This window comes from Prorops nasuta, unplaced genomic scaffold (assembly GCF_024137725.1).
Source record: "Prorops nasuta isolate Cenicafe-Biocafe unplaced genomic scaffold, Cenicafe_Pnas_1.2 PNAS00006, whole genome shotgun sequence".
Classification (NCBI taxonomy): domain Eukaryota; kingdom Metazoa; phylum Arthropoda; class Insecta; order Hymenoptera; family Bethylidae; genus Prorops; species Prorops nasuta.
Window position 1 is genome coordinate 8067907 of NW_027116803.1, and position 18893 is coordinate 8086799.

The 18893-nt window shown below is 35.4% G+C and overlaps 3 protein-coding genes across 3 annotated transcripts; all 3 read right to left on the reverse strand.

Annotated features, from left to right (window-relative positions):
• Nucleotides 1–2235: 2235 nt before the first annotated feature.
• Nucleotides 2236–4357, reverse strand: LOC136774645 (uncharacterized). The gene is made up of 4 exons (XM_066729061.1): nt 4195–4357; nt 3721–3779; nt 3479–3676; nt 2236–3435 (listed from the first exon to the last, which is right to left on the reverse strand). Exons 1-4 carry the CDS (start codon nt 4355–4357, stop codon nt 2236–2238), a joined length of 1620 nt encoding a protein of 539 aa, XP_066585158.1.
• A 7142-nt stretch (nt 4358–11499) lies between these two features.
• Nucleotides 11500–12258, reverse strand: LOC136774646 (uncharacterized). Its single transcript, XM_066729062.1, has one exon. It carries the CDS (start codon nt 12256–12258, stop codon nt 11500–11502), a length of 759 nt encoding a protein of 252 aa, XP_066585159.1.
• A 4-nt stretch (nt 12259–12262) lies between these two features.
• LOC136774648 (uncharacterized) lies at nt 12263–13668 on the reverse strand. Its single transcript, XM_066729063.1, has 3 exons — nt 12687–13668; nt 12330–12599; nt 12263–12288 (listed from the first exon to the last, which is right to left on the reverse strand). The coding sequence occupies exons 1-3, from the start codon at nt 13666–13668 to the stop codon at nt 12263–12265; spliced, it is 1278 nt and encodes a 425-aa protein (XP_066585160.1).
• Between the last annotated feature and the right edge of the window lie 5225 nt (nt 13669–18893).

Sequence of the window (18893 nt, forward strand, 5' to 3'; positions counted from 1 at the left end):
TAATTGCTTCACGAACGTGTCACAATTTTGATATAAGTTTAGGAACTGCATTGACCCCCACCACTTATGAGTCCCCCCACTCTGATGACGTCAGGGCATATTTTTTTAATTGCTTTAGGAACTGCTGTAATTTTTAAGAGAGAGAGTGAGTGAGTGAGAGGATAGCGGTCTCGGATGAGCTATTCGGCTGAGCACAGCGTTTCACGCTCGCCGCGACCTAAAATGGCTACAGTCATCTTTTGAATATTTTTTCTATATACGATTGTCTTTTCTTCTTCTTCCATGGAGAGCGTTCCAGGAGAGAGATAATAGCGGTGTCGGATGCAATATTCGGTTGAGCACAGCGTTTCGCGCTTGGCTGGACCGAGCCCATTGTCCTAACACGAGGTAATATACCTTAACTATACCCCACTACCTTATAGTTTGGGGGTACCCATGTGACGTCTCCCCTCTTACATGAAATTCCTATAGTGGATCTGTGGATGGGTGCGCTCATTCTAGTTTGTGCACTTGGACCGAAAAAGTATCAGGGATTATTATTATTTAAAAAAAAATGTACGAACAAATCTACGCCCACATGTACGATTTTTTGTGGTATTTAAAAGGAATAAATCCAGATAAGAAGCTTTTGGAGAAAATCAGAGACCGTAAGTTACGACAAATTAAATAATATTTTTTTGGTTATAACAAATAAAATAATATGTATTTATTTTTTTGAATTATCCGCTTACAGTTTTAAGGGATAAAATTATTGAAAAGGAGCATAAAAACATTTGCGTGAGGGAATTGTAATCAGGAATGCCCAATGGGAAGAAGAGGTGATGCATAATTTTAATTTCCAAGAAGATTTTGATTTTGATGGGATCCGTTGGATGCAGGAAGGTGTTTGGGGGTCACCCAACCTCCAACACGAGGACCCTAATGATGAGGAAGGGTGGCCTCCAATTAGGAGTGAAGAATATATTTGTAATTTTTTTATATTTTATTTTTTATATTTAATTGTACCTTTTTTTTAAATTACAATGTTTTTTTAAATAAAAAAACACTTTTATTAAAATACATATGTATAATTTTCCTCAACCATTTCCAAAAGTTCCACTACTACTGTTAGGATCACTACTGAAGTGATAATTGCTCTCCTCTCCGTATTCAAAGAATATAAAACCCTACATTAGCATTATGAAACACTCTATACCTAGTAAGATAATATAAGCTGATGGTATAGAGAGAGGGAGAAACGGGCTCCAACTTTTTTTCATCTCCTTTTTTACTGTAAAATAATAACTACTTCAAGGTTGTGATGGTACATCACCCAACAATTAGGAATTTAATATACGATCAACAAAATTTCAAAGTGTAACATAAAATTGAGATCTGTGTATGCTTTAAATATTAAATTTCAATTGACTGGTTTTGATTTCGTACGTGTATATTTTGAATTCTTTAAAGCTAAAAATAAGATGTAATTAGCAAAACAACAATTAATTTTTTAAATTTCAGCGAAAATTGATATCTGCACACATCTTTAAGATATCCCTACCATCATTATTTTTTACCCTCTCCACTACAATTTTTTATTATAAATTCAAGCAATACTGCATAAGCGTTATTCTTGAAAATCTTCCAACAGTGGTAACTAGTGTCGCTTGTATTCAAGCTTCAGTCAACAGTATTAACTAGTATCAGTTAAAATATATACCAGATTAATTCTTTGCACAAGTTTCATACATATTTTTTTGTCTTCTAAAGGTAAGAATACATCATTTAAATCTTTGTTATTTAATAATAATAATAAGGGTTTTCTTTATAGTATAGAAAAAAGAATGTCCTTTTTAAGTGGTGTCAATTCAATAGCTTCCGTCCCTGAGATGGATTTTATTAAATTAATTACTCTTGAAGAAAATCAAGAGTACGAAATACTTCAAATTCTGAAAGTCAACACGAAATTTGGGATGAGATTAATAGCTAAACTATTTACTGATAAATGGTTCTATTTACCAGCGCAGATGGCTGCTTTATTGGAATCGAAGGCACAGGACCAATTTGCAGAGCTGCAGAAAGCAGTAAATGAAAATATATTAATAATGAGATATTTGGGAGGAAAATACAATAATCTGGAATTTAAATTGAAATAATAATGTTTTTTGTGTAATAACAGTAATAATATGTAAATTAATAAATACTTTTATATATGTTTTAAAAAACAATGTTTTATTTTTTCTAAACCTTACATTTCTAATTTACATTTCTCACAATATTCGTAAGTGGATTATAGTCTACAATTTTATCATGTATAATTAAACAATACGCTGTAGTATTACTCCGAATGTTTTTCCAACACTCTATCTCAATTTTAACATCAACCGTTCCAGTTTTAATAGATTCATTTTGATGTGAACAATCAATTACAAAAAGTGGACCATATTTTAAAAAGTTTAGATAATCGAGCATTGGTTTCGACAGTTTTTCTCCAGCATAATATGAATTGAAGAACTTTACATACATGTCATATAGTACGGAATAGCGAGATTTTGTGAAATCTGTATCGAAACGATCGTACGGATAAAATTCAGAATTCAGATAAACTTTAACATCACGTACATCATAATCGCTAAATTTTAGTACATCTGAGTATTGATCGTTCTTTTTATTTCTTCTAAACGTCAGTATCACATATCTAGGGTTCTCCAATTGTGTAGCTGCTTTCACAGCCCACGTATGTCGCTGTGTTTCAGGGAGAAGCGGATATTCGTAGAGCTCCCAGGAACGAAAAGCCATCGTGAGGTTTTTATTCTGCTCGATAATACGTAGAAATTGTAGTTTGGTCAATTCATACAAAGTCACATGAGGTATTCTCCATTGCACTCGGTACAGTTCGATTCTTGAATCGGTAAACTTATTCGATGAAAATATAGAATTGATATCATTACGTGCTCGTATCAGAATAAGCTCATGGCGAGCATTGATGATGACACGTTTGTAATCTTCGCAGAATCCTAACAGCATATGCAGGGGAACGCAAAAGCTGAAATTGTTAGTGACATTTTCACGGTCTTGAGTCTCGATAAACCAACCAGAATGACGTAGACTCATACTCTCTTCAGTGCTTAAGGATATGAGATTCTTAATACTGGTAGTAATGCCGACGTTTTTACAACGATCGATTTCAATATCATTCAATTCATACCGAATTTCATCGAATAAGAATGCCATAGAATTAGCGTCGAGCATAACTTTATCCAACAAAGGTGTATCAGCAGCACGAGTACTTTCAATCAGTTTCCCTTCTATATAGAGGTAACTTCCGCTCGGTAAAAGAATCAAATCTTGTTGTTGTATAGGTATACGAATTTCATCACTATTTCCCAATGATGCATTCGCATATGGATTATAGGCATGTATTTCCAATTTACTTATGCGATTGTCGTATACAGGCTGTGCGGTAACGTTCAACGGATCCATGATTTTTTTTCTTCACAGTCAAATCCAATGAGTGTAGAAAATCTATATTTTTTCTCGATAGCACTTTCTTATTACCAATTCCAATTTTATTATTTTCAATATTACTCTGTAATGATGATGATGATGTATTCAATTCAACTGCAGCTGATTGACTGATTGATTCATCGAGTAATGATTGTTTATAATCATTAATATTCTTGTAAAGCAACATTTTCTAATGTGTAACCGTATGGTGATCTCTTCACTTCCAAAATTTACAGGACGATTGTTTTGATCGAGAATACGTAATGTGAGACGATCGATTACCCTTGCAATGACTGGCAAGTAAATGACGTTCTTCGGTGTTTTTAGAGATTTTATAGCCTGGTGGAACGCTTGGGAAAAATTCGTGGATGACATGTCGTGGTCTACGGTTCGTATATGCACCAGCGGTAATGTTACATTCGATACGTAGAATATTTACTTTTAAAATATTCACAGATTCGTCCGATTCAGCCCAAGTGTTTGGTAGGATTACGCGGTCCGACGAAAATCCTAGCAGAGAACCAATATTATTAATTTTTGTAAAATCAATAGAATATTTACACATTATTTCCCTTTTCAGTGTGTTATTATTGGCACGCAGAATAATAACATTATCATCATACGGTAACTCCAACCGCATACGCAAGTATTCATTTATCGCACTCAACTCATAACAGCCTGTAGGTATGGTTATTAGTTTATTTTTACCAAAATAAAAATTATTATTCGTCTCATCTACATTGGCGATCGAGTAGAAACTTTGAAAATCTACGAGTCCCAGCTCATAGTGACCGTCGTCCAGATTGATCGGTGGGAAAAAATTTGATTCCAACACATGACCGTGTCCTGATAGCGTAAATGTTAAAGACATTTCGTCTGTTCTCTTAGAAATTTAACACACAACTGACCACAAATGTTCGTATCATACGACTGATATTGGTCATGATTGTAATAAATTGTACTAAGCGGACCGAAGTACCGAACAAGTTCAGTCGGTGGTTTCAGATTACCGAAAGAATCGAAATACTTTACAAGATTATTGCATTTAACGTAGGCAACCTAGTGAGTGCCTGGACCATTAGAATCGTCAAGGTTAACGATTGCACATTCATTAGACCATGGACCGTTTTGTGGTAGACTTGTACGCATAATGACTCCACGGAAATTTGGTATATCACGGCATACGTGAGATAATTGAATATTACTTGTAGCACCAGATCTTGGTAGACCGTGTACAGTTACTTTTTTGTTCGCTTCTTTGACATTGATTTTTTTGCTACCCCTCCTTCGCTTCGTTTGTACGGTGCGAGATACAGCCCCCGTCCGCCTCTTGCAGTTGCTTCTATCATACGATTGTGACGCTGCATTTCTTCCAACTGTTTTTTCATAGCTCTGGCATCGTCTACAGCTTTTGCTATACCTGATGCTCCACCTGCTAGTGCTCCCACCGCACCTAGCAGTGGGAGCAAAGGCAACAAGCCGCCCCGTTTTTTAGGCACTCGAATTTTCCGTTTTTTACAGCACTATTTCCAGTTTTTCTCCCTGCTGCTTTCCTCACCATATCTGTTTGTAATTCTAAACCAAGTTTACGCTTTGCGTTCATAGACGCCCAGACAGCTGTTACTGCAGCACGCTAACCCAAGGTTGCGTCACCAGCTGTAATACGTCTACGTGCACGTTTTGCGAGTACTTTATCAGCTTGATGACGCTGCGACAGGTCTTTGTATTGCGAATATGCGATATCGTGTTCTAGACAGGCTTCGTCCAGCTGATTCACACCTCGATCACCGCGTGCTAATCGTTTTTGAAGTCGAGTTCCTGGTCCACAGTAATTGTATCCTGGTAAATGAAGCTCAAACGGTACTTTGTTTATTGTTTTATTGAGGAATGATCCGCATCCAACGCACGACATGTATAACAATCTTTTATCAACGGTGGTAGTCCATCCGCATGAGTAGTATTAGGTAGATTGAAATGTTGTAAACAATAGCGATATTTTTGAACCTCAGGATCTGCACGAATATGCTTGGGTAATCTATTCCAATATCTGTCAATACTGTGTGAAAAGTATTTTAAAAGTACAATTTTCGGTACGTATTCCAATTGATCACTGCTTAACTCCTCCAAACTTGTAACATCCAACACAAATGCAGGCATAATGAAAACTGATTGAATTCTCCGATTTCATGCCTATAAATAGCTCATGCAATTACGATTTAACCTCACAGTCGTTTGAGAATGCATTTCGTAAAGCAACCATTAAGTATCAATATCTCTAATACCGATTATCACACTGCCACCGTTAGTGATATGAAACATCATGGATCTTTGCTACCGTCAACTATACGCTGTATAGTTTGCGGACCCTCAAATTGTGGGAAAACAAACGTATTGCTAAGTCTTATTGAGAGTCCTCACGGTGTAAGATTTGACAACCTGTATGTTTACTCGAAATCGTTGCAGCAACCGAAGTACCGCTACTTGGAATAACTATTGACAGATATGGAGGAAATTGATTATCATCAATTTTCAAATAATGGTGAGGTTATAAATGTGACAGATGCATTACCAAATTCAATCTTTATATTTGATGATGTGGCAAGCGATAAGCAGGACAATATAAGAGACTACTTTTCAATGGGTCGGCACTCGAGCATCGATTGCTTCTATCTTTGTCAGACTTATGCTAAGATCCCAAAACATCTGATTTGTGACAATGCAAATATGTTAATCATTTTTAAGCAGGATGGGACTAGCTTGAAGCATGTTTACAAAGATCATGTAAACACTGATATGACATTTGAAAAATTTTGTGAATTGTGTTCAAAGTGTTGGCAGGAAGATTATGGATTTTTAGTAATTGATAAGGACAGTGGTATGCAAAATGGTCGATATCGGAAGGGTTTCGATGAATATGCAACCATCGAATAGCATAAAGCATCATATCAGTGCTGGAAAGTGTTAGTTTAACGTAGAGCATTTAACAGTGTAAAGCTTTTAATTACACAAACCGGACCGGTTACATTATTAAGCAAACCAGTTATACAAATAAACGGGTCACTTGGATCGGTAAACCGGTCGGTCGAATCGTTAAAGAGGTCGGTTAACCGCTAAACAGGTCGGTCGAACCGCTAAACTGGTCAGGTGAACCGTTGAACCGGTCGGTCGAACCGCTAAACCAGTCAATCGAACCGCTGAACAGCTCGATTGAACCGCTAAACAGGTCGGTTGAACCGCTAAACCGGTCGGTCGAACCGCTGAACCGGTCGGTCGAACCGCTGAACCGGTCGGTCGAACCGCTAAACCGGTCAATCGAACCGCTAAACAGTTCGATTGAACCGCTGAACTGGTCGGTTGAACCGCTAAACAGGTCGGTTGAACCGCTAAACCAGTCAGGTGAACCGCTGAACCTGTCGGTCGAACTGCTAAACTAGTTGATTGAACAGCTTTAAAGATCGATTGAACTAGCACATTGACTGCTTAAAAAATTAAAAGTTTACAATAAAAATGGATGAAAAGTCACTACTTAAGAAGATTGCTGAAACGAGTGAGGTGATTCGTGAAAAGCATCGCGCACTGAAATCGGAAAAATCAATGGTGGAAAGTAGATTGAATGAAACTTTTAAACCAATAGTTGATCCACTGAAAAAACTAGTTATGCAAACAGATAATAGCAATGAAGAATCTTCTGACTTAAACATTGATATAAATCATGACAAGAAGCGGAAGCGTTATCATACTTCAACCCCCAATGAGTATATTATCAAGAAAAAAAAGAAATTACATAACAATGACGGTACCCTTACAAATAAATCATTGATGATCTATGATGATGATGATAATGATGAAAAATCTACTTTTGATTAATCAGTATTACCAATTAAATCAATGCCAGAATCTACATCATTACATTCAGAGCCTGGACAAGAATCTGCATCATTACATTCAACATCAAGACAGGAAACCTTAGGATTGCTCAAAAAACCAATAAATCATTCCATACATTGAAGATCATTTCCACCTATTGCACGTCATTATATGCAGTTGTTCCTTTTCGGTAGTAAAGATCAAATCGATCATGGTTTCGGAGTTACATTAGATGAAAGGAACCAATATATGATAGGAAGATGCACATTTGATATTAGTCATGAAGGTGATATTTTAATTGATAAAAAGCGCTATATTGGTAGGAGAGGTCTTTTTGAATTAATCTTCATGAAAGAGCCTGATAGAAAGCTCTACACCATTGATGACAAGATCATATGGGCCATTCCACGTCAAAACAGACAGATTTCGGAGTACAACACCGATTTTTTTTTTAAAAATATGTGTTAATATATAAGAAAATACAAGACTTTTGGCGCTAGTTTGAGTCAAAAATCTTTTTTCGTTTCGGAGATACGAGCTGTCAAAGTTTGCAGTTTTACTGTTTTTGGTAAAAACACGTAATCTTTGAAAATTTATATCTCCTAAACGAATAAAGATAGAAGACTCTGGCTGGAACGAGTGTACTCAGAAAGAATCATACTTTATTAGAAAAATATAAAAAAAGACAGTTTGTTTTAATTGGTTAAAACTATTAACAATTAAAATAAACATTTGAATTAACAAATGTGTTGTCATGCTCTGACAATTATAAAAAAATATCAGGAATGTTCCTTGGAATGTCCTCTACAAAGAAAAAAATTAAAACGCGTATACTCTCTTGGTGTTCATAGTGAAAAAAAATATTTTATCACGACGCGCTCGGCCAGAAGCGTCGTTCGAGCAGCGTAAACCGGTGAAGCGCATGCGTAACTGAGAGCGACTAGTCTCTACATGTCGGAATCCATCAATCTATGAATAATGCGAGCTAATAACATGTTTTAATTGTTTGTTTATGTTTTTATAAATATTATAAATTAACAATATATTTATTATTATTCTGCTTTATAAGCAATCGTTATTTATTTACAAAATAATTAGCAATAAGACATTTGAACATGGCATTGAATATACAAATTATATACTAATTTATATTTACATATTTTATTAAATTATGGCAGAAGAAAATATTATGAATATGAAATTTCTGTACTGAAAATATTTAACAAACTTTAACAATTGTATAATTATCTGATTGAGGAAAAGCTTTAGTTTGTAATTGTGTCTTTGAATCTATCGTTAAAAATGCACGATAATTTCTAGTTCCTTTAACTATTTTTACTTTTCAAAAAAATCTCGTTTAAATTATTTTAATGCTTATTAAAACACTTCGTACGAGATTTTTTGAAAAGTGAAAATAGTTAAAGGAACTTGAAATTATCGTGCATTTTTAACGATAGATTCAAAGACACAATTACAAACTAAAGCTTTTCCTCAATCAGATAATTATACAAATGTTAAAGTTTGTTAAATATTTTCAGTACAGAAATTTCATATTCCTAATATTTTCTTCTGCCATAATTTAATAAAATATGTAAATATAAATTAGTATATAATTTGTATATTCAATGCCATGTTCAAATGTCTTATTGCTAATTATTTTGTAAATAAATAACGACTGCTTATAAAGCAGAATAATAATAAATATATTGTTAATTTATAATATTTATAAAAACATAAACAAACAATTAAAACATGTTATTAGCTCGCATTATTCATAGATTGATGGATTCCGACATGTAGAGACTAGTCGCGCTCAGTTACGTATGCGCTTCACCGGTTTACGCCGCTCGAACGACGCTTCTGGCCGAGCGCGTCGTGATAAAATATTTTTTTTCACTATGAACACCAAGAGAGTATACGCGTTTTAATTTTTTTCTTTGTAGAGGACATTCCAAGGAACATTCCTGATATTTTTTTATAATTGTCAGAGCATGACAACACATTTGTTAATTCAAATGTTTATTTTAATTGTTAATAGTTTTAACCAATTAAAATAAACTGTCTTTTTTTATATTTTTCTAATAAAGTATGATTCTTTCTGAGTACACTCGTTCCAGCCAGAGTCTTCTATCTTTATTCGTTTAGGAGATATAAATTTTCAAAGATTACGTGTTTTTACCAAAAACAGTAAAACTGCAAACTTTGACAGCTCGTATCTCCGAAACGAAAAAAGATTTTTGACTCAAACTAGCGCCAAAAGACTTGTATTTTCTTATATATTAACACATATTTTTTAAAAAAAAATCGGTGTTGTACTCCGAAATCTGTCTGTTTTGACGTGGAATGGCCCATATATAAGCAAATCCTTGAACAAACAAAATCATATAAAAGAGCAAATGATAGTTACCAACAGGTTCAAGGGAATAAGGGTCCAAAGTATAAGAAAATTATTCAACCACTAATTTACAATAAAGTACCATCACAACGAGTGATAGCTGGTAGTGGATTTATGCGTGTTACTGATGAGCCTGCAAACTATATACATTGGAACGATCCTAATGAATTAGTTGATCGATTGCGACTTTTAATTGCATCAACCACCGCAGGTCATACAAACCACCATAATGAAATACAGTCAATAATAATAGAAGAGTTGCGTGAAGAGGATCTTATTCTATAAAAGGGTACAATTTATTAAAATTTTCATCAGTTGCGTACCACACGTCAATATGTCAATTAATAAATTTGGTAGTGGTTTTAACGTAAGGAAAGAATTTAATATTGGTACATTAAATGTGACTAAAAGAGCACTGGATTTGAATAACAAAAAAATAGTAAATTTGACTATTGATTCTGATAATAATACATGTGCTGTGAATATAAAGTTCTTGCAATACAGTTTAGCTAAATTGGAGGAAAAAATTGAAGAGAGAATAAATAAAATACTACAGGAGATTGAAGCAAAACTTTTCCAAATAATCAGTAAGATTAATGATGGATTCAAGAAGTGAATGTTTAGGATGCATCATACATTTTATACTCATGATAATCAATTGCTTTCGATAGAAAAAGAATCATGAGTGATGAAAAGAAACAGAAATTATCTGTGTCTGAGGGAAAGGTTGTAAAAAGAAAATCAGGGAAAATCGTGAGTGAAGAAAAGAAGCAACTGGTGCAAGAGTTACATGTTCCTGCGAGAAGAAATTTTTTACGAAGAAAAGTTATAATACGTGGTTTCGATGATCTCTGGCAGGCTGACCTTGTTGATATGCCTTATTACGTTGATACTGGTCATCACTATATTCTTACATTAATCGATGCTCTATCAAAATACGGTTGGGCAGTAGCTCTAAAGACCAAGAGTGCTAAAGAAGTAACTGTGGCTATGGATAAAATCTTGAAAAGTGGTAGGTGTCCGAAAAATTTGCAAACTGATAACGGGAAGGAGTTTTATAACAGCGATTTCAAACTGCTTATGAAGAAACGGGGTATAAATCATTATTCTACGTACAGAACGTTAAAAGCATCGATAGTTGAGCGTTGGGATCGAACATTAAAAACTGAAATGTGGAAAAGATTTACATTGAACGGTAATTACAAATGGCGAAATATGCTACAACAGCTTGTGGATGATTATAACACACGGAAGCATCGTACTATAAGAATGCGTCCAGCTGATGTGAAACCTGAGCATGCTGAGCAGCTACTCGCGACTGTATACAACACAATTAAGATCGTTGGACGTTCCAAGTTCAAGGTCAGTGATTTTGTGCGAATCAGCAAATACAAGAAAGTGTTTGCTAAAGGGTACACAGCGAACTGGACTACTGAAATATTTAAAGTTACAAAAGTGCAAAGGACGAATCCAGCCACATATTTACTTAAAGATTTTCATGGTAAAGATATATATGGAGGATTTTATGAATATGAGCTCCTAAAAACAGCTAATCCTAATGTATACCTGGTAGAAAAAGTGTTGCGTAAGAAAGGGAACAAGGTTTATGTAAAATGGTTAGGTATGGATAAAACGCATAATTCGTGGATAAATAAGAACAATGTTTTATGATAATTTATGTAATATAAATATTCTTGTATTTAAAATAAATAGGAAAAACATGTTTTTTATATAATATAATAAATACACAATTATTCTTTTAGTCTATAATGACCCCAAGGTAGAATCGCTACAGTACCAGGTGTGACAAAACGCTTATCATCATGCGGACTGAGAGCAATTTTTTTCTGTGTAATTGAGAAAACTTTATGTAATTTAGATCTAATTGAATTTTGATTGCGGGATTGTACATTGAAATTATTCAAACAATCCTTGTAATCATCAAAAGTTATGCTTCTATCAACAACATAACCTTCGACACCTTTAGCTTTTTTGATCATTTTTGTACAACCCTGTACTTTAAAAGTATACATGTTTGATCTCAGTCCAATGAACTCCGTTATGATCTTACCATTATTTTCATCCTTCATTAATCCTGGAACCTTTTTATTAGCAAATGGTAAGCCGAATTGATTATCAGAAGGATAATCGCTAGTATCAAATTTCGTAATATCAGTTTTCATGACAGAATAAACATCATCACATTCGATACTGTATATCAGACTGTCCGTGTCAGTATATAAAGCTCTACATTTGCTACCAAATGTAGGAAACATATAATCGTAATGAAAATCATACAAACAAGTCCTAGAGATATCTAAAATACTCATGCCTACGTACACCGGTTTATCAAATTTCGCGGATAATTTCGATAATTGTATTGCAACCAAACTCTCATTGAATATTGTGCGACTGTGAAAATTCGGTTTAGAAATCAATGCTTCTGCCCCGTATCTTCCCTCCCACTTGGTAGCGAGCTTCACATCAATTCTATTCCTTACGTTTTCCATAGTTTTACCAAATACTGCGTTGTTCATTAACTTAAAGAGATTCTTTTCAAAATCGTTTTTCGATTCTGTACGTAAACGTGTGTTTAGCTCTATGTATTCGCGTAGCCAGGTGGACTGATAAAACTCTAAACCTCTGTGTATTCGCGTTAATCTAATACCGTTACGTATACATTGCTGTAATACACGATAGTGTATAACGTAACGTATCTTATCGTTTAGAGTTGCAAGCAGTTTCTCCTTACGTGAACCTGGCGGCTTTTCACGCACCGGACAGAACGATAGGTCGGAATGTTTGTCGTGTAGCTCACGTGGATATTCCAAGTCACCCTCTAAAATGTAACCTACGCATGAATCTTCAGGTACAATATTAATATCAAAATTATCAACATTTTCGATCCATCAGAATCCATGTGTAGGTAGAGGTTGACACATTGCCCAACCGTACAAATTATTTACATCGTAGTACATTAAATATTTGCTTGGTTCAGCTGGATCAAAATCCTGCATGCATCGATTGTTGGCTTTTTCATAGCGATAGGAACACTGGCTCAAACCACCGCGTATACCACGTTCAATAAAAAGTAACATATCTACATCTGTGAAAAGCTCCAGTTTAATTCCTGTATGCTTAAGCATCGCATCCCAGGTGAAGCCTGGAAGCGTATAATAATGAGCAGGATCCAAATTATAATTTACCATACAGCTATCACGGAAATTCTCGAAAATGTCTGCCAACAATAAAACATCAGTCTTTAAATATAAATCACTGTACTCCCCAAGTGATTGGATTTTGAATTTGGTCCATATATCTTTAGCATGATTATATGCTTCTTCAGTTATATGACTATCAGACAATCTGTTGTAAAACAACTCTCGTGGTGGTAAAGTTGTTTCCCCCAAACGACTTATACTATCTATGTAATCGTAAGGAAAAATACCTTTCCTTGTAAGCATGCTATATTGTTCTTCCGTTAAACCAAGAAACTGTGAAACTAAGTTTTTTAGCTGAGATTCCTCCAAATATGAGCTCAGTTTATCTAAACTTGATGCCATAAATTTAAATGAATCGATAAATCTCAGATGAATATTATATTTACGAAGAAATTTACTAAATGAAATGTATTTTTCCTTATGTACAGGTAGCAGATGTACAGATCCCTCCAACGAATTCGCGATCGCTTCGAAAATAAAATGTGAATCGTAGCCGGACAAATTATGGAAAATTATTGGAATAACATGCGAGTCTTTAAAGTTTAAATTGCAATTATTATGTGCCGGTCCTCTGTATTTACCCGTTAAGTGATCGTGATCGCGAATTCGAAGTTGATTTAGAAGAAACGGCTTTTTGCATATATGACCGTTGGGGTCACTATAGTGCCTCAAGCTTTCGCCGACACTAAGGATTAACATAGGTACTACGGTCTTTTACCTATAGCTTAAAATTTGTGCAACGCTCTCAAGCTTACGTACAAGCCACTCGATGCAGTCAGTACCTCGATATGAATTGTAACTTGAGAACGATGAATCACGAGAACTTTTTATATAATACCCTACACTAAATGTTACATGTTTTTGATAACTATTACTATTACTGTTATCATCAGATTGGTCAGTCTTCTCCAATATACACTCTACGTCTGCATATATGACAAACGGCACTCGTTCACAATTCTTAACGTTCTTAAATGATAGCCAACGGTCTTCACCTTCGCTAGGTAGTACAACACGCAGGTTATCATTGAGCTGCTCACAATCATGCTCGTGCAACTTTAACTTCTCCACTGTGTGAAAATAGTGTAGACACCTAAAAAAAATATTAGAATATATATATTAAAATAATTGTGCTAATATTTGGTAGTTCAATCATTTTATACCGATCACAAATATGGTGAACGTGTCCTCTCTTCGTAAGCTGTGAATGTAATAATCTGGAGAGGCTTGTTATACACATGAAATGTGCAGTCCCCTCTTCATCTGTGATCATTAAAAGGTTGACATGTCGATCTCTCTTTTTCTTAGTTAATTGTAGAGGTGCGACGTTTACTCTTTCTCTCCCCTGATGATCATTTTGCTCCTCCAAGGTGAAGGTATTGACCGAAACATCATTATCATCTTCAAATTTCGGTATCTGATTTAAAGTGGTGGGAAACGTTATGCTTCCAACCTTTAAAACAGATCGAAAATCAGGATAAGAGGATGATCGACTGACCACAGCAGATGGTTGTGCGGGATACAACGATGCAGTCACAGACCATGCAAAACAAGCATTATCACTTGTTTTTACATTTATCACAGCTTTTTTGCACATGATAGAAGACGGTAGCTGAATTTGACACCCTGCTTGCAGGGGGTTGTAATGGTTCATGTTTACAATTAAACTGTAAATTTTCTTCAATGCCCATCCACTATCACGTTCTTGGAATTCACTAAGTCTATGCAAAATTACTTGTACGACATTGGACTTGTACCATTCGCTAAAGTTATCAGTCTTATATAAGGTAATATTCTTCGTACTAATATGCTTTTCATCACTATTGTCTTTGCATACAAATTGTCCGTTAAATGAATAGTTTACCTTAATACAATTAACACTATTTAATACTATGTTTATATGAGTTTGCAATAGTTCTTCCGCACTTAATAAAAACTCGCGTGGATCAATATAATTACTGTTAACTACCATACCGCTACATATTCGGTTTTTAAATGCTGAATCAAGATTCTCCCAAATAAGTTTATCATTAACCGCAACAGTAGCAACATTGTTACCACCACCGAATTTTATTGAACTTTTATCCCTTGCTGCTCGGTGGAGGAGACACTTGATACGTGCGATTTCGGTAAAATGCTTTTGTCGCGTACCGGGAAGTGTATTCTTTTTAACATTTCTCAATTCCTGAATACGATCACGGCACTCGATGACCCACGCACGATAATCACTCTCAGTTTTCACCAAACAAAACTTCTTCTGAAGAGTGTTATTCATTTTGATCTTCGATAATTTCCGAACAAAAAAAAGATTTAAAATGGATAAGCATAAGAACGTTGGATAACTATCTGGTAACAAAGTGTTAAATGACAATGAAAATTTATTTTCGAACGTGCACGTTTTTATATAAATGAGATGTGATGAGAATGAAACCTGATATATGCTTAATCTTCATTTTTACACAAGTGATAGCAAATAATTTATTACAAATTCATCTAAACTGATTTATGGTAGAAAAATATTTATATGTGATATAAATAAAGTTATTTAATCAATTTTTATTTTTTTATTTATAAAATTTATCATACATAAACTGCATGTAATACACATTTCTCATTGCACATATACGATCATGATTCATGCAAACAGGTAACTGCGATTCATACATACTATTTTTTAATTTAAATTCGCCCCAATTATATTCATCTGCATTATTAATACCTAAATCAGATATTTTTTTTAACCATTTCATTTTTTCCAGACCTTTCACAAAAATCTTGTCTTCCTCGTCCTCATAAGACGTTAGATATTTTTTAATTACTTGTTTATGTTTATAATAGGGTGAATAACCATCCGTCCACTATAGACCATGGTAATTTAAATACAGCCAACTATAAAATGTATTTTATTAGATAAAAATTAATCAATCATTATAATATTAACAAATTTCACTTACTCTGATTGCTTTCTCTCCCAATCATTAAGCCAAACGTGCTGGAATGGTGGAGAAAATAGGATATGTTGCATTTCTTTCTTTTGTACAGCTGCAAATTCTTTCACTATGAAAGATTTGTCAGCCAATCTAAACCCTTGAAAATCTACAAAGATAGGAGCCATCCTTTCACACTGATCTTATTAAAATGATTTGATGCTCCTCTGATCGATTTATATATAAACAAAAAATTTTTTAGGGTGGGGAGGAGGAATAAGTATGTGCACATATCAATTATATAAACTGATGTATATATGTATGAAATTTTATATTAGAGATGTGTACAGATCTCAATTTTCTCTACATTTCTGAAATTTGCTGATTATTTACAAAATACTGTATCATCGCAACCTTGATGAAAATATTAATTTACCTCAAGATATAAAATCCACGTGTTATATTGAAAAGATCTTCATGTAAATAAGACATAGCGATGTATGCACATCTCAATTTTCTCCAGACTTCTGATTTTTACCGATCGTATGCAATTTCTACAGAGCTCATATGATGTCTCATCACAACCTTGATAATAAACTCATTTTACCTCGAAAAATAAAATGTGTGTTATATTTGAAAGATCTTCATGTAACTCTATCAAGAGTAGAGAGAGAAGAAAGATAATACGTCTTCTTTGCATGTTCTGTTGAAACAGCAATTCTTTTACTTGAGATGGAGAAAACGTGATAATCTTTTAAATCTAATTCTCAGTCTACCAAGTTCGCTCAGTACAGTTTGTTGTCAGTGATTTAGTAAAAAAAGAAATTGTAATGGGTGTTCCAAACAACAGCAACAACATCAACCGAATGGATACTGAGGAGAATGATATTCCGGTCATTGATTTAGTGAGTGACAGTGATTCGGATATCCTGTTCGATGAGGATGGTGATGATGATCCGGAAAATAATGACGTTTGTCAGCTGCTTTCCGAGGTCAGGAGAGACTTGGAGATGGAAGCAAGGATTAATCTGTTATTGGAGGATACGGATATGGAGGAGGATGAAGAGGAGGAGGAGGTGATGCACATACATCAGGAATCTTCACAAACTGTAAGTAAATTATTATTATTTCAAATGAAAAAATAGAGAGTAATATTTTTTATTTTCTGTATAGACACGAACCACGGCTACACAAACAGAGTCTGTTGTAGATTTGACGCCATTCTATTGGTGTCGAAGATGCAGTGATTATGGACATCTGGCCATAACTTACCCTGCTCCGAGTTGGTGCAGCATTTGTGAAGATTATGGTCATAATACCATAGAATGTGAAAATGATCTATGGTAACTGGTAAGAATTGTTACAAGTTTAAACTCTTATAATATTATTTAATTAATTAATTCATTCATTAAATTGTGAAAATAAGAATAAATATTGTTTTTGTTCACAGATGCTGTTCCAATTATGTCTACCCTGCAGCCTCCTCCTCCTCTTAGTTACCCAAGGCTGTTGAGACATTGATTTTTTAATGTTTATAATTTTGTATGTTGTTTAAAATAAAAAGGGTTTTTTTATGCCTTCGGGCTTTTTTCCCTAAATCTATCGTTTTATTTTCCTACCAATCTATGTTCCTTCATCCACATTCCACATTATCCTTACATAGGGGGTTCAAATTAATAGCAGTAGTAGTAGTAGTAGTAGTAGTAGAGTTTCATACATATGGTGTGTCAATCCACACTCTGTAGAACGCACCAAAACTGCTTTAGGGGGGGTTTTATCAGGAGAGGGGGTATAGTTGAGGTATATTACCTCGTGTTAGGACAATGGACTCGGTCCAGATAAGCGTGAAACGTTATACTCTCTCTCTCTCTCTCTCTCTCCTGGAACGCTCTCCATGGAAGAAGAAGAAAAGACAATCGTATATAGGAAAAATATTTAAAAGATGATTGTAGCCATTTTAGGTAGCGGCGAGCGTGAAACGCTGTGCTCAGCCGAATAGCACATCCGAGACCGCTATTCTCTCACTCACTCTCTCTCTCTCTCTCTTAAAAATTACAGCAGTTTCTAAAGCAATTAAAAAAATATGCCCTGACGTCATCAGAGTAGGGGGACTCATAAGTGGTGGGGGTTAATGCAGTTCCTAAACTTATATCAAAATTGTGACACGTTCGTGAAGCAATTAAAAAATTACTGTGACGTCAGCGGAGTGGGGGAACTCATATGCTAACCAAGTGGGGGGGCATGACGTCAGAGGAGTGGGGACACCTCCCGCCTCTCGCGACGGGGACCCCCCCCCCCCCCGCGCGCTGCACCCCCCTCGCCTCTGTTCCAGTATCGGCATAGCTACACTACTTCAGTAACGAGTTATTATTGTTTTAGATTCGTCTCGCGACAAATGAAGATCAAATACTTTAATGTATTGTGACGCTACTGTCTATCCCGAGGGATAGCGTAGAAGGGGAGGGAGGAGTGATCCCTCACCGATCGCGTTCGCGTCCCAATAGGCGACTTCCTACAAGACCCGGGCGCCTTCGATGTAATATTAATAATACCCGACTATTTATTTATACAGAGGGAGTTCTAACCCTCGTATGCGAATATAGGGGAGGGGGTGCTAATACAATAATTCCTCAACTTCGATTAAACTCTCTTTATTATAAATTCCGTGCTCAATACAATAACCGGTTCTCCTTACACGGTATAATTGTGTAACGCGAGGTCCTAAGTGTGGACGCGGCCTAAGTTGTGCGAACGCGGCTGAAGCCCCGATGACGTAGTAGCTAACCTCGCGCTCGAGCCACTAGTCGGCGTTCGCGGTGGTCCCCACCAAGTCGTGCGGTACTCGCGGCTCGCGCGCCACCGGCGGAATCCTAAGTTAACTACTACGCGACGCTACGCGGATAAGTCCCTATCCCCGCGCGTGCGCGTTACTCGACGGTTATTCGCACTTACTCCGTTCCCGCGTACTCAAGCACAACAACGATCCGGATTGTTTAC

Excerpts from the sequence above, each read along its gene's own strand:
- LOC136774645 (XM_066729061.1), bottom strand. The coding sequence starts at position 4,357 with ATGTCTTTAACATTTACGCTATCAGGACACGGTCATGTGTTGGAATCA. Across the intron at positions 3,780-4,194 it reads GAATAATAATTTTTATTTTG|TCATTGCAAGGGTAATCGAT; the intron begins GTAAAAATAAAC and ends TTTACTTGCCAG. Across the intron at positions 3,436-3,478 it reads TACACTCATTGGATTTGACT|CCTGTATACGACAATCGCAT; the intron begins GTGAAGAAAAAA and ends GTTACCGCACAG.
- LOC136774646 (XM_066729062.1), bottom strand. The coding sequence starts at position 12,258 with ATGGAAAACGTAAGGAATAGAATTGATGTGAAGCTCGCTACCAAGTGG.
- LOC136774648 (XM_066729063.1), bottom strand. The coding sequence starts at position 13,668 with ATGTTAATCCTTAGTGTCGGCGAAAGCTTGAGGCACTATAGTGACCCC. Across the intron at positions 12,600-12,686 it reads TTTGTACGGTTGGGCAATGT|GTTACATTTTAGAGGGTGAC; the intron begins GTCAACCTCTAC and ends ATTCATGCGTAG. Across the intron at positions 12,289-12,329 it reads AGAGCTAAACACACGTTTAC|TTAATGAACAACGCAGTATT; the intron begins GTACAGAATCGA and ends AATCTCTTTAAG.